General features: G+C 41.5%; 1 protein-coding gene across 7 annotated transcripts; it reads left to right on the top strand.

Annotated features, from left to right (window-relative positions):
- The first annotated feature begins 1,782 nt into the window (after positions 1-1,782).
- On the top strand, positions 1,783-14,055 carry TAGLN3 (transgelin 3). Of its 7 annotated transcripts, none has more exons than XM_068180821.1 (6): positions 1,783-1,801; positions 3,008-3,123; positions 3,554-3,735; positions 4,590-4,764; positions 9,888-9,990; positions 13,508-14,055. In XM_068180821.1, exons 3-6 carry the CDS (start codon positions 3,556-3,558, stop codon positions 13,647-13,649), a joined length of 600 nt encoding a protein of 199 aa, XP_068036922.1. In that variant the 5' UTR covers positions 1,783-1,801; positions 3,008-3,123; positions 3,554-3,555; the 3' UTR covers positions 13,650-14,055. The 7 variants fall into 7 exon arrangements, with proteins under 7 accessions (XP_068036922.1, XP_068036926.1, XP_068036923.1 ...); XM_068180825.1 differs by having other exon boundaries at positions 1,785-1,801; positions 3,506-3,735; XM_068180822.1 differs by lacking the exon at positions 1,783-1,801 and adding an exon at positions 2,735-2,903 and having other exon boundaries at positions 3,506-3,735.
- The last annotated feature ends 368 nt before the right edge of the window (positions 14,056-14,423 follow it).

The raw sequence follows: 14,423 nt of genomic DNA, 5'->3' as shown, positions 1-14,423 counted from the left end.
ACAAAGATTCTTTTAAATTTATAGGATAATATTGTGATTATCTGGGAGCATAAGGGGAGTCATGGTGCTTACAGACATTAAATGCTTCTTCAATTATTCAAGCTTCAGCCCTAGTTTTTAGTCATAAATTCTAGTCTTGTGTTGCCAAGAAAAATAAGAGGACAAAATCCATTAGAAGCAGTAGGTGAAGTGTTCTAATGGTAGTACCTTCGTGCTGTAAACCTGTCCCTTTCTTCCACATCCCATTTCTAACCATCAGGCTTTAATCTGCCTGTGTCTGACATAAGGAACTTGAGCTTCTTCAGTTTTTCTTAAGTTATAGGCACATGTGCTTGCCATTTCTTAACTTCTGGTTTTGGTGAGATAAACAGGTAATCTTTCTGATGTGATTACTGTAAAAGCTCTAATTTTCAATCTTCCAGTTACTGGAATCACTATTTAAATTTACTTTACTCTTCCACTCATTTTTATGAAGAGTAATTATCAGAACTGGATATGATATTCCCATTGCTGTTGGTGCACCTCTCATGTTTTATTCAGCCAAGCCCTTCAGTCATAGTGTCTTACCCAACATCTTCATCATCCTCTGCATTTTTTTTACATCTGTTTTGTCATAGGACAGAGTGCTGCATTCTTAAAAGTACTTTTTCAGTGATGGCTGGACTTTGGCTGCAATAAGACACTTTTTGTTTGCTTTCACATAGACTGCTTTCAAAGAAGTTTATATTTTTTGCTTACTCACATGAGCTGGGATCTTCTTAGGAGCGTGGGGGTTTTCATTGACGTCTAATAATATTAACTAGTTCAGGCCTGGGAACATATTCTTGTACAAACTGAATAAAATATACACCATCATTAATGATTTTTCAGTTGCAGTCATATTACAGGATCTACGAGTTAGCCAGCTTTAATCTCTCTAATGTGTCATGTTGCTTCAGAATTGGTTTAGTTCCCTGATCAGCATGTCATAGAGTAGCCAACCCTAATGTATTACAGAGCATTTAGTAAATTGCATCAACATTATCCCTTAAAAAAATTATTCCATTGTTTTCTCCAGGACTGATAGCACAGAAAGCAGGCTTATGATTTGTTTGGTGGTACTTTGGAAAATATTGGTGGGGAGCTGGCATTTTTCCAATCCTCTGCAGTTTCCCAGTTTTTCAAAGCCTTATTAAAAATTGATATTAATGGGCAAGCTTTTCAGCTTTCCCAGTGTGGAACAGTCCCTTGAGAACAGGTTGCATAGCCAACATCTGTGAAGGGGGAGACCTCTGCTCTGCAGCTTAGGAGAGTTAAATTACTCATCCCTGCCCCAAGTTAGGAAACAGAGGCTGATGCAAAGGTAGGTGACTTTCAAGAAATCTTGTTGCCAGTGAGCACTCAGCCCCCTGGTGTCACCAGAAACAGCCAGGCACCCTAGGTAGCTCCCTTCTAAACAGAAGAACACAAAAAGATCTGAAAGTGCAAAATAAAGCTTACTGTTTGTGGGACTGGCCAAAGAGAGTGAAGCCCAGCCCTTAACAGCTGCTTGAAGAGAAAGGATGTCAAATTCATATTCTGCCTCTTCCTGTTGCAGCTGCAACCTATTCCTTCTCTGATCTCCAGGCTTGCAGCCTTGGTTCCTGCGCATCCGCTGTGCCTTCAGCCTCATGCTCACTGAAACGGAAAGTGCTCAAGTGGTGGCCCTGTCACGTAGTGTGCTCTGAGTTATGTAATCAAGTGCTTCATGGGGTTTAAAACTACCAGTGCAGAGAAGAGAAAGCACTAAATGAAATGCCTGTGGAGGACAACAATGAATTAGGTTATCTATTAAATTTTTTATCTCTTGAGTCTGTTCAAGCCCAGCAGCCTCAGAAGCAGTGTAAGTCTGAGAATTCAGAATCTTAAAATGAGAAAGTAATGGATGAAGAGCCCATTATGAAACAGATACACAAGGAAGTGGGGGGATTTCCCCCCTTTTTTCCTTTTTGAATGCAGCAGAAGGACTTTTTTCGCCAAACTGATTATGTGTCCACCTTGGGTTTATCAACCTCCTTGCATATCAAGCTGAACATTAATCATTTGCCAAAAGTAAACTGTTTCATACCAGGGTGGATAATGCAGCATGAATGAAAGATATTTTACAGTCTCATGTAACTCGGAAAGAAGCAAAGTGATTTTATTTAATATAGGATTAAATCAGACCACAAGAAAAGTCTCATCTTAACTCTTCTCTCCCCTTCCACATTGTATGAATGGTATAATCAAAATTTAAATGACTGTACATGGGCATAGCTCCCTTCCTTTCGCTGGAGGTTAGCTGACTCATAGCAGCAGAAAGTAAAATCCTTATGCTTTATAGTAGATTTGCTCCTTTTAGTGATTTCCTCTTGTTTTCCGTGGTTTGAGTTGTTTTTCAGGACAGCATTCCACTATTTGATAGCCTAATATATACTGATGAGAGGGTGATAATAATAGTCTACTACCTGCCTCCTCTTCCTTCATTTTTCATCCTATTGTCTACTTGTTCAAACTTTTTATCAGCATTTGAACAGGGTAAAGGAGAAATTATTTGTCACACCCTTAGCCTATTATTGAGGTGCAGAATAGGGAGAAAAAAGGCTTGTTTCTGGCTTATGACTAAAAATAAACTAGATGTGTGATAATTTCCGTCACCTGTATTTAACAGAGTGCCTCTATTTGTGTTTCTGCCTATCTGTCACTGGAATGCTTGATGCAGTTTGGGTTGATGCAGACTAGGTGGAGTAAATCTGAGCCGGTGGGGTGAGCAGCACAAGGCTGAGGAAAGATGCATGAAAACAGACCACAGATGGGCGAAATAAACAGGATCCCTGGGCTGTGACTGAGGAGGCAGGTCTCTTTAATGGCTCTTAGCAACGCCCCTGCTCTGACCCTCCTCATATGTGAGGAAAATCAAATCAATACACTGTTCTTCAAACCACAATGCTGCAGCAGCAGCAGGGCATTGTGGCAGCCTTCATCTCTTAAATTCATCTTCGCTTTTCAGTGTGCTGATCTCTGGATATCCATCCTTGCATCTCTGCTGAGGAAGACTCTGACTACATCTTTAATCGGATTGCTTGAGCTCCCATGCACAACCTTCTTCTTACGAGCAAGTATTAGGTAGGCAATTTTAAAGTGCTTTTGGATTTGCAGGCAAATCAGCTGTACAGCAATCAGCTGTAACATTGATCTGACAACCCTATTGTATTCTCTGTAAACATAGCAGAAGCCTCTCTTTAAAACCTACTGTGTTTTAAATCTGGTTTTTCTTCTGTTTTTGTGGTTGGGCAGGGGGGACTGCTGTTTTTTCCTTCCTTTTAAAAAAGATGTATCTGATTTGTGCTTTTGGAAAAGGATATTCCCTTGTTGATCCCTCCCCTGTTCTGTGGAGCTATAACTCAGTGCCATACAATTACTTGCAGTGTTGATGAACATCTGTTCAACTGTCTAACGTTTAGCACAGGTTTCTTACTCTTTTAATTTTCCTGTGCATACTTCAAAGGTGTGGACTGGGACTCTGCCCACTAAGTTAGTTCTCCCTTGTTTCCAGAGATGGCTAACAGAGGACCAAGCTATGGCTTAAGCCGAGAAGTTCAGGAAAAGATTGAACAGAAATACGACGCAGAATTAGAGTCTAGGCTGGTGAACTGGATTATTGTACAGTGTGGAGAGCAGATAGAGCACCCTCCTCCTGGAAGGCAACATTTTCAGACCTGGTTGATGGATGGAACAGTGAGTGTTTTGTCCAGTTGCACACTTTCATGTTTTTATATGCACAGTGCTCCTGTGCTCTGTCTTCATTTAGATAAATTGATCAGAGCTCATCGTCAGTGCAGAAATATATGTCTTAGTATCTGATTTATTTCCTTTTGACCAAGACTCTTAATCTCAGAAGATAAATTATCCTACTAGTGCACAGAGATCAGTAGAATATTTATGATTCTTATGAGTCATGCATGTTTTATATATAAGTATGACTCATTCCTTCAGCATTTTTTCTCATGCAGTTAAATGAGATCTTTTTTAAAACTAGATGTATGCTTTTATTTTAAAGAAATAATCAGTGTACACAATGAAAGGCAAAGAGATACAGCAAATTTGAATTATAGGATTGTGTCATAACTGTCTTCTTGGGAATAATTCTGTAGCTAAAACATTGTATTCCATTGGTTTATTGAACAACAGGCAGATGCTGCTGTTTGCAGTAGCTGTAAGACTATGCTAATCATTGAATCTCTGCCAAAGTGACTTTAACAACATTTCAATTGACATTGCTTATTTTTTGGCTTGGACATGAGGCTTCTTCTCTGTTAGTTGTTATATAACCTCTACCAGTGATTGCTTTGTTGTTTCTAGCAGATTAGGATTTCTATAGTTAGGCTTTTGCCTCAGTTAATGAAAGCTTTAATGCTTTCCTAATATACTTTGATTATTATCAATTCACTTTTTTGTTTTTAACTGTAGAAATTATGTCCCTGACAGAAACTGGCCAGGTCAAAAACATTATGCAATATCATTTCATGTGCAGAAATTGCCTTCTAGTTTGGTGCCTGCTTTCTAATTTTGTTTCTGTCTTTATCTCTTAGCTCTTATGCAAGTTAATAAACAGTTTGCATCCAAAGGGAAATGAGCCTATTGCAAAGATCTCTGAATCAAAAATGGCTTTCAAGCAGATGGAACAAATATCTCAGTTCTTAAAAGCTGCTGAAATCTACGGAGTAAGAACAACAGATATTTTCCAGACAGTGGATTTATGGGAAGGTAAAAATAATAAACTGAAAGTCAGTTTACAGTCTTCATTTTACTTTGCTTTGATGTGCATTTGTCTAGGCATATTTTCTAATGTAATTATCTTTTGTTTCTGTTTGCCTTACCTCATTACCATGTTCTTCCAGTGCTGCATTATTTCCTCTGAGAGATTTATATTACCCTGAGGGCATAACAGAACCTTTCCAAGCTCATGTGTTATCCAAAACCCCATCATTCTTATAGAAATTCACAGGCCCAATAAAGCAACTATTCTCTCTGCTAATTATTTCAAAGTAAATAGCTCCTAATAAGAACATGGAAAACCCTGATTTTCTGATGACAAAATTTTATTGCAGATTTCAAATTATAAGCAAAGCTTAAATTGGAGCTAAGAAATTCATTCCCAGGAGCATATATGCCTCTGTGAAGCTTATGAGGGTTCATTTATGACTAGTGAGAAACAAAACTCACAGCTTAATGCCATGTTAGGTGACCTTCTCTCTCTAAGGAGACAGTCTTTAAAGAGAGGTCACTATGGCAACAGCAAAAAAACTCAGGGTGCTCCTGTGGTTTTACAGTAAGGCAGGTGAAGTCTGTCTTCATCCCAGGCTCGAAATGGAAACTGCTTGTTCTAGTTGCTGAAGAGCTGAGTCATTTGTGTATTCATGGGGCTGGTTTTGCCCACTTCTGTGGTGGTACATCCCATCCTGGTGCTCTAACCAAATACACACTGTATATCCTGCATCTCCCTGGACAAGGTGATGCAATGCTTTGGCTGAGGGCTCAGAGCAAAGACAGCTGCAGAGCAGTGAAAAGCACATATGAAAGGGCCAAAAATCTGGCCAGCACAGTTTGTGTAGTGCGGGGATCGGTGGTGTCCAGGACGGTTGAAGTTAGAGATCTCTGAAGTCGGGTTGATATATGCTGTTTATTAGAAAGGGCGTGGGTGCAAGGGCCCTGCTTGGAGCTGCCAGCTGCAGCTCGTGGCAGGCCCAGGGGGAGAGGGAGAGAGAAGGATGGGGAAGCGGGACAAAGGAGCCAGGGCAAGGAGCAGGGACCAAGAGAGAGGGGGGGAGAGCAGGAACCGAGAGAGGAAGGTCCAGGAGAGAGAGGGGGAGGAGAACAGGGACCAAGAGAGGAAGGTCTAAGGGAGAGCAGGGGAGAACAGGAACCAAGAGAGCGTCCCGTCCGGTCCCTCGGGCACACCTTATCAGGGGGCTTCAAGGTGGGCTGGAGCAGGACTTGGGCCAATGGGGTCACAGATACCTGATACTTCAGGGGAGGGCCACAGGTGTGGGATGAACCATACATTGGGGGTGAGACAGAGCATTCCATCTGACCTTTGGACCTATCTGCAGGTAAAGGGCATTGTTTAATCAGAAAGGGGGATCGCTTTCAGCCTGGCTATACTATTGTTTTCCAGTTATTCAGTAGTCAAAGTTTGCTATTTCAAATCTAGTTCTCATCTCAATGTCTGTATTTTCCAAATCTTTTGCCAGGCAATCATATTTATAAGGTTTTCCTATTTCATCTTCCCCAACAGTGTAGGAGTACACATCAAGAGAAAAAAGTGGGGTGTGTTTTCACAGACAGTAGGAATATATGTGGAAGAGATCACTAGTCTGAAGGACAGCTGGAGAAATGAAAGACTAGGGAGCTCTTCATGAATGGCTTAGAGGGAAAGGATATACTGACAGCTGGAGTTACTGGGTTCTGTAAATGTCTCAGAGTGCCAGATTTGCTTGACAAATCCTTTGGCACAAGGGCAGGATTGTTTCTTCCAGTTCAGTCTTTAGTGTTTTATGCACTCTATCTTTACATATCTTAAATGAAGGGATTTTCACTTCCCTGAAGTAGCACCTTCCCACCCCTCAGCCTAGCAGACTGTTGAGAGAGAAGCTCCATCTAACTTGTAAGGGATGATAATAGCTCATTTCAGACGTTGTTATTTACAGTCTTTTGCAAATCATAATGGCTTCCCACCATGCATGTGAAAATACAGTACATTGCTCCTTACCAGGAAAAGGACTTGCTTTGAAGACATAATGCTCTTAATGCTAGTGGCTGTCTCCTGATTTCCTTTCACTCACCACCTTTTCTCAACAGACATCAGGTGAAAAGATAGTAACTTCTGGAGGACAGGAAGTCAAAACACAACTTGCAATCTAGGAGGAAAACATACAAGGCTTTTCTTCACTGCTATTTTAAGCCTTCCCAAAGCTAATCTGTGACTCGTCACTTTCCCACTCCCTTTTCATCCTTCCTGCTGCTCATTTCAGTGCTGGGATGAAACAGTATGTCTCTCCAGCAGTGAGAGCTCTTTGTGTCTCACTGTAACTCTGTCCTCTGGCATCTGTGCTGCTTCAGGGCTGAATTGTCTGAACAGGGATGCCTTAGCTGGGCAGAAAGGACAGTCTCTATTTCACTGTTTCATAATTGCAGTACACCTACACTTCACACCATAATCTCTTTAGAAAGAGAGATGTCAATCTATGTTTATAGGGAAAGAAAAGTGTGTGACTGAGAAACAGCTGTCCCCTGGCACTAAGTGTTTTCCATGAACTTTTGCTTTGAAATTCTTAGCAATGATTAATGAAAATGTTTAAGGATATGATCTGCTGTTGGCTGTTTCAAACTCACTCAGTCCATCTGTTGCACTTTTCTTCATCCCTTTGGCTTCTTGATCCGGGGAAAGTATCACCTGTCTTTTGGCCCCTTCTTACACAAATGTACTGTGCTAAGCAGCTTTTTCTGATCCACACCCAAGACATGCTCACTGCCTTTCACAGATCCCTCCTTGATATATTTCCAGGCAGGCAAGAGGCAGCTGAACCACTGGGTATTTGTTCAACATTTACAAAAGAGCATTTCAGGAGTACTCTGCAGAGCAGTTCTCCATCTTTGTGTTTGAACCTTCTCCTTTCTGGACCTGGAGAGGAGGTCCTTCCAGATAGGTTTCTCCTAAAGAGAAAGGCTTAGCACAAGAAGTGAGCAGAGACCCCTTCCCCCTTGTTTTAAAAACAGTGCCAAGTTCCTCTATAAAGCTGTGCTATTCAAAGCACCCTGCAGAGGACACTGAGATGCAAGAGTGTCATCAGTTTGGGTCCCTGAAGAGAGGCTGAAGGTGTGGGCCAGGTGGGCAGCCCACATGGCTGTCAATAAACAAGTACTGGAGCTGAGGGAAGGTACTGACTACAATTTGCTGCAATACCAGAGTCAAACCTGGCTGTAAGGTGATTGCACTGGAAATTTAAAATGTTTCCCTGTATTTTTTTGTTTTTAATGCTGTCCATCAAGCCCTTTGTATCCTTTGCTGGAGGAGGGCAAGTGACACGAGACCACTTGGATTAAGGTCTTCCCTCACCCACAGCACTCCTCATATGCAACAAGGAGTCTCTGAAGAGCAGAGCCGTGGCTTTGTTTTGTCACGTGTCATTCAGCTCCCACTCACTCAGTTTTCCCCTGCAGCATCCCACTCGTCACTGACAAATAAAGCAGAGCTGAGCACAGAGAGTGGGGGGGCTGCCAGATGGCTCTACAGGGCTGATCATCATATTTCACTGTCTGCTTTTGTTCCTTTTGCTTTTTTCCTTCGCTTGCCATCATTATTCAGCTTTTAAATCCTTCTCCGCATCTCTTTTCATCCCAGGCAGTCACTGCTCTCCTGTTATACGGGAGGCATCCCAAGGACGTTGTATGTGGTATCTGTTCCAGCATATGGTACATCTGCTGCCCCGGGAGCTCCCAGGGCTCCTGCCTCACGGAGCGCCTGCGGACGTGCGCGGGGAGATGTCGGCTCTGCAGCCGCCCTCCCCAGCAAGGACCCCTCTGATGCAGTTCGCCTTAAATACAGTAAAGTACATCCGTTCTGGAGAGCTGACAATTTATTTTATGAGCAAATGGTCCCCTGCAGATAGGATCTTTATAAACTTTAGTAGTCTGTATGACAGCCACAGCTGGAAGCTGATAGATGTTTTCAGCTTTAGTATGCTGTCCTCACTTCAGCCACTGTGTTACAGAGCCCTGGACTGCATCTGCCTGCAATCAGGGTGAAGCACTACATAAACACAGAGTGTGCAGGGCTCCCTTCCCTCTGCACTCCTGCTCATCTACAGTGATGCTCATTAATATTGGTCCACTGGAGGTATTTCTGAATTCTGTTACCATCATATCTCTGGTGTCTCCTTTTTTCTGAATTGCTTGTTTTCACATGTGACGAGCCAGAATCAGATCTGTTAACTAGATACATTACTTTAGGAAAGAGGAAGAACTGCAGTGAAAGAGGAGAGGGGAGTAATAGAAATGCTTATGGAAGGATTCCATAAAGGAGAAGCAAAAGGCAGATTTCCAATAACTTACCACCTCGCACAACTGGAAATTCCTGCTGCAACTTATTTTTGCTAGAAAGTATTCCAAAAAGTAGCATGTCTGGATTGGGTAATGAATTATGTAACTTTTAATTGGTTAAAGCTGAGACAAGCCCTGACTTTCTGAACTGAGGAATGAAGTAACATAGCATAGGGAGAACATGGAAAAATAATGGACCAAATGAGAGAAATTAAAGGTATGAAACTGAATAACATCATAGTAAGTAGGAAGGTTTGGGAAGGTGCTTTGATGGTTAATTTGGGAAGGACTGATAAAATTTATCTGCACAGGAGCTCCCAGAACTGCTGTGAGCTCTGTTAGAACAGGATCAAATTAACTGTGGATAAACTGAGACACAGCATTGTTATTTAACATACTATTCTCCTTCAGCCACGTTTTACTGAGTAAATTACCATTATTTGTATAAAAAAATATTCTCTTCTTAGGAGAAAATTTTGTTAAAGGGATTCTATAGACTTAAAATGGTATGGAAGAAGGCATTAAAATAATCAAAGGCCTGGAAACCTAGAAATATCAGAGAAATTAAGTTTTGTTTTAACTCTATCCCTTTGTTGACTTTTAATAAGCTTTTGCATGTCAGTACTTCCATTTCAGCAATGCTGAAATAGCATTTATAATTCTATTAATGCACATCTTCAGGGACCTGGAGGAGTTAGTTAATACATGGGATAAAACTGGTTTTCAGTGTGCCAAGCTATTTGTTGTGCAAGGATTTCCTACATTAATTTCACTGTCTGGCTTTCTAGGGAAGGACATGGCAGCAGTGCAGAGAACCTTAATGGCTTTGGGCAGTTTGGCAGTCACCAAGGATGATGGCTGCTATAAAGGAGATCCATCCTGGTTCCACAGGTAAAGTCCAGAGCTCAGCTGCTCAGAGCTGTCTTCTCTGAGAAGCTGGTAATATCATCTGCCTTTAGACTTTAAGGAAATTTATTGGGAAAGGAAGGGAAGAATATTTCCCAAGTTTCCTTGTAATAGGGAGGTTTTTCTTTCTGGAGGCTAGAGAAGGGAAGCAGGAGAAGTGTACATTTGTCATCAGGTTTGCTCTCTCACATCAGATAGCAGACAGAAAGACTAAGGAAGACAAGGCTGTTAAGGATGTCTGTGAACCCCCAAGTAGCAACCCCTTCATGGAGCAAAGAGAAGGCATGAAGTCTCTTTACTTTTCTCATCAAACCAAAAATGATTTAATTTCCTAGGCTTCTTTATTCTTGGGGAGCACCACTTATCTGTGAAGAATTCTCTGTCTTGGCAAAGCTGTTTATTTGTTCTGAAATTCCATTTGTTCTGGCTAGGGAGGCTGTAAAGCAGGGACAGGAAGAAAAGGAAATCCTCCCACAGTTACTCTCCTGCCCTGCGGGCATATTATTGACATGAGTTTCTGCCATCCAAGAGTATCTCTTACAGAGAAATGTTGAAGGCAGGTTGGCAAAAAGAGTTCTGACTGCTTGCCTTTTCTTTGCTTGAATTTTCTGATGTCTAGGTGAGGTTCTGCAAAAATAAAGCAAACCTTACTTTTTTTGCCTTAAACCCTGAGCTGGTTAAAGTGAATCTGAGATTTGAATTTTAGATTAATAAATGCAAACTCCTATGCATTGTTTTTATGAAATCGGGTTACATTAACTTAATACACTGCACAAATAGAATTATATTTATGGAATATAATTACATTTTAAATTGATTTCAAATCCAGTTACATTATTTAATATAAACCAGACATGAAATCACTATGGCCCAGACAGACTTATTTGTTTTATGTAACTAAAACAAAGTCCCACACGGAAAAATTAATTTTCATCTGGACTCTTAATTGTGGGTGGGAACAGTTTTTGTTGGCATGGATGAAGATGTGATCACCTCCCTTCTCTTTTAGCTGTCTGTCCAGCCCATACTACTTGGATAGCCAACCCATATCCATTGCAGTCCCTGTGAAATACCGTGTCGCAGTTGCTGCCTTAAGGAAAGCTGGTGTTACAGCATGTTGCCAGCCAGGAGCTGTTTTCTGAGTAGCTTCCCTATCCCTTCAGGCAGACCAAACCCTCTCACTGCCACCCAGTGTTACTCATAATTCAGGGCTTTCAGGCTGATTCTTAATCACCTTAAGTTGAACTGAGAGACCAGTATGAAACAGCGTAAGAGTATCCGTACAGGGATCTACAGTGATTAGGATAATGCCACACTCGAGCTAAGCCATTGCCAGTGCCTCACATTCCCAGTGCCATCAGACTGATGTCCCTGTCCTTGAATAGCAAGATTCATGGATCCAGAGCTGTTTGTTATCCTGTGGCTTGGCAACCACAAGCACTAGTGTAAAGTTGGCACAAAAATTTGACAGATCTGGTGGGCTCAGTTTTGGGTAAGAGTGTTGCCAGACAGGCCAAACAGAACTTGACACAGTGTGAGACATGGCGGGTGAGTAGACTTGCCTTCATCTCTTTTCTTAGTCTCAGTTAAGGCTGTTTCCACTCACCTAAAAACAAATCTTGTACATATTATCTGTAAGACCACCATATACTAAATGTGGGGCTTGTGATGGTAAAAATAATACTATATGATCCAAGCCATATATGTAATCAATTTATATTAGCCTATCCAGGCTATCCTTTAGTCTCTCCTTTTATTTCTTCTTTGCAGTTCTATTTTTTTCCCGGTTTAATTACTTTTTTACTTTCTGTGGAAGTACTCATCAACATAGCAAAAAATTCTAGGAGGAAAGAGAAAAAACAGTAGAATGCTTTCCTGTTTTTTAAATTAAAATAGAGGCAGACACAGTGAACCTGAGATTCAATTAGGTAATAGGAATTGTTCTAAAAACTTCCTCTCATGGAGATCCTGGCAGTAGTTTGCTGCCTGTGTAAGTGTTCTGGAAAAGAAATTAAGTAGTAGTGAGAGGGGCCTGCTTTCTGAGGCACTGCAGTTCTGTGTGCCTCCCCCAAAACAGTGAGTTTTCTGGCAAGAGCTGTGGGATCTGAGAGCCTGTGGTGGGCCTCTATAAGCCCTCCTACTAGTCTGTACTTCACCACTTGAAGACTCATTCTGGAAAATGACTGGTCAGTCCTGGTGTCCTGTGGATCTCTCTCCCCCTTCCACTTTGCTGGGCTTTCACCTGGACATGAGTTCGTCTCCTGCAATTTCCTGAACACCCTGAGCCTAGCAGAGCATTTAAGTGCTTTTTTCGGACTTGAGCCAGGGTTTTCAGCACAGTGCAGGATCTGACCCTCACAGAGAGAATCATGTTGATGGTTTTCAATCACAGCACGTACCTAACCTAGTATTCTCATCTAGTGGAGGGGAAGAAAGGGGGAACTGTAACATGAAGTTACATTGCTGTGTAACCTGTAACCTGATCACAGGGCAAACAGACACAGCAGGGAAATAGATTCTACCCACGTGGGAGTAGGGTCTGGTAGATGGAAAGCCTCCCTCAGTCTGGAACTCTGCCAATTCTTATGGCTCATTTGATAACAACAGACTGATCCTTCTCCATCATAAATTGCTTGTTTTCCCCACCTAGTAGAAATGAAAGATGAATCCAAGATGAACAGTTTCCTGCAAGGCATTAGATTGGAAACTTTTCTTCTTCTTAGCTGCCACTTTGGCCTTCAGTGCTATTTTCAGGGAGAAAAAGGCTCCTTTTATGCTCCAACAAAGGTTCATTGATCCAAAGGTCTTTAGAGACCAGGGACATTGAACAAAAGTGATCAGTATGTTTTGACAGAAGATAAAAATCTGTCATACAGTTAAGACACGGGTGCAAAGGGCAAAGCCTATTGCTTAGGAGGTGAGAGATCTGGCAACAAAGCAAACATTCTGTCCTGCAGGCAACCAATGTCCCCTCTGCAAAAATGAGCAAGTCCCTTCTCTGACCCACTGCTGCTCTGGGTACACTCAGCTTTTATTTACTCCACTGAGTTAAATTATACCAGTTTTTACAGTTGCTCTAGATGGGTATCCACTTGTAGTACAGCACACGTAAGTGTCTCATGGGACAGATCCCATGGACTGCAGCTGTTAAGAGCTATAGGGCTCAACACAAAGTAACCCTTTTTTGTGTTTTATATGCAACACTGTAAATCGTTTACCTGTCACAGCTTCTGGCAAGTCCCTTGGGGTTCTGCAATAATGGGGACATTGAAAGTCTAAAGTATTGTAGGTTCGACTGGAGCATTACTTCTATCTGCAGGAAAGCAATTAGCCCAGACAGTATTGTCCAGCAGATGGGATGGTGCAAATGACTTATTGCATTACAAGGGATATGAGCCAATTTCAGATTGATTTTCATAATCATGATCCCTGTGTGATTTCATGATCATACACAGAATGATGGTATGTATGTATGTTGCTTATTTTTTGTGTATCTGGACAGGAAAGCACAGCAGAATCGACGAGGATTTTCAGAAGAGCAGCTTCGGCAGGGACAGAACGTAATAGGCCTTCAGATGGGCAGCAACAAAGGAGCATCACAGTCGGGTATGACAGGCTATGGGATGCCAAGGCAGATTATCTAAAAGCATCTCTGTCTGTGGAGAAAACACTCTTTCTGCAGCATGGTCTGTTAAAAAAAAAAAAAAAAAAAGATAAGAAAAAATGCTTCTTAGTTCCCTTTCTGCCTGGTTTTTAATAGTTAGTGCTCTCTAAGGTTTGAGGTACTTTTGGTTTGGTTTGTTTTCTTTGCAGCTGCAAGAGTTCACCTAGGAACTTGGGTTTTTGTGGTGGTGTGTGTCAGTTCACAGCACGTGCGCACTGCTGCCTCCTACTTTTCACTTCTGAACTATGCAAAGACAATTATTCTGTATTTATTTGCAAAGTGTTATTTTCCATATTTGTCTCACGCTGCACTTGTATTTCAACGAGTAACCTCGTTCTTCAATTCAGTGATTATATTGACTGAAGAATAAAGACAAAATAAAGATATCTCAAAGACTCATTATTTAAAGGAGGTAAAAGCCGAAACCAACAACCACATGGTACAGTGCAGATGAGTTAAATATTTTCAATGGTCAATCTCTCTTATCTCTAACCCAGAGCACTCTCTGCTATAGTGTTTACAGTCTGTGTTACATGTTCAATTTAGTATTTGTCTAAAGGCACACCTAAAGTATTTTCCTAAAAAGAAGAAAAGATTTATTATCCACAGAGTCTGATTCATGTAGTCCCAGCCACTTCAGCTCAGATTTTTCTTGACCTAGTGTGCTGAGTCATCTGCACCCCTCAAACTTGTGAAGCAAGCTAAAATCAGTTTTATAGGGAAAGCAAAAGCTGTGTGTGAAAACAAAGCAAAA

Source organism: Anomalospiza imberbis, chromosome 2, assembly GCF_031753505.1.
Source record: "Anomalospiza imberbis isolate Cuckoo-Finch-1a 21T00152 chromosome 2, ASM3175350v1, whole genome shotgun sequence".
NCBI classification, from domain to species: domain Eukaryota; kingdom Metazoa; phylum Chordata; class Aves; order Passeriformes; family Viduidae; genus Anomalospiza; species Anomalospiza imberbis.
Note: the sequence above shows the minus strand (reverse complement) of the source record. Positions and strands in the feature narration are given on the sequence as shown.

What these genes read in the sequence shown, in the direction of transcription:
- TAGLN3 (XM_068180821.1), top strand. Translation starts at nt 3,556, where the DNA reads ATGGCTAACAGAGGACCAAGCTATGGCTTAAGCCGAGAAGTTCAGGAA. An exon ending in GACAGTGGATTTATGGGAAG is followed by an intron (nt 4,765 to 9,887) that starts GTAAAAATAATA and finishes CTGGCTTTCTAG; the next exon opens with GGAAGGACATGGCAGCAGTG. An exon ending in GATCCATCCTGGTTCCACAG is followed by an intron (nt 9,991 to 13,507) that starts GTAAAGTCCAGA and finishes GTATCTGGACAG; the next exon opens with GAAAGCACAGCAGAATCGAC.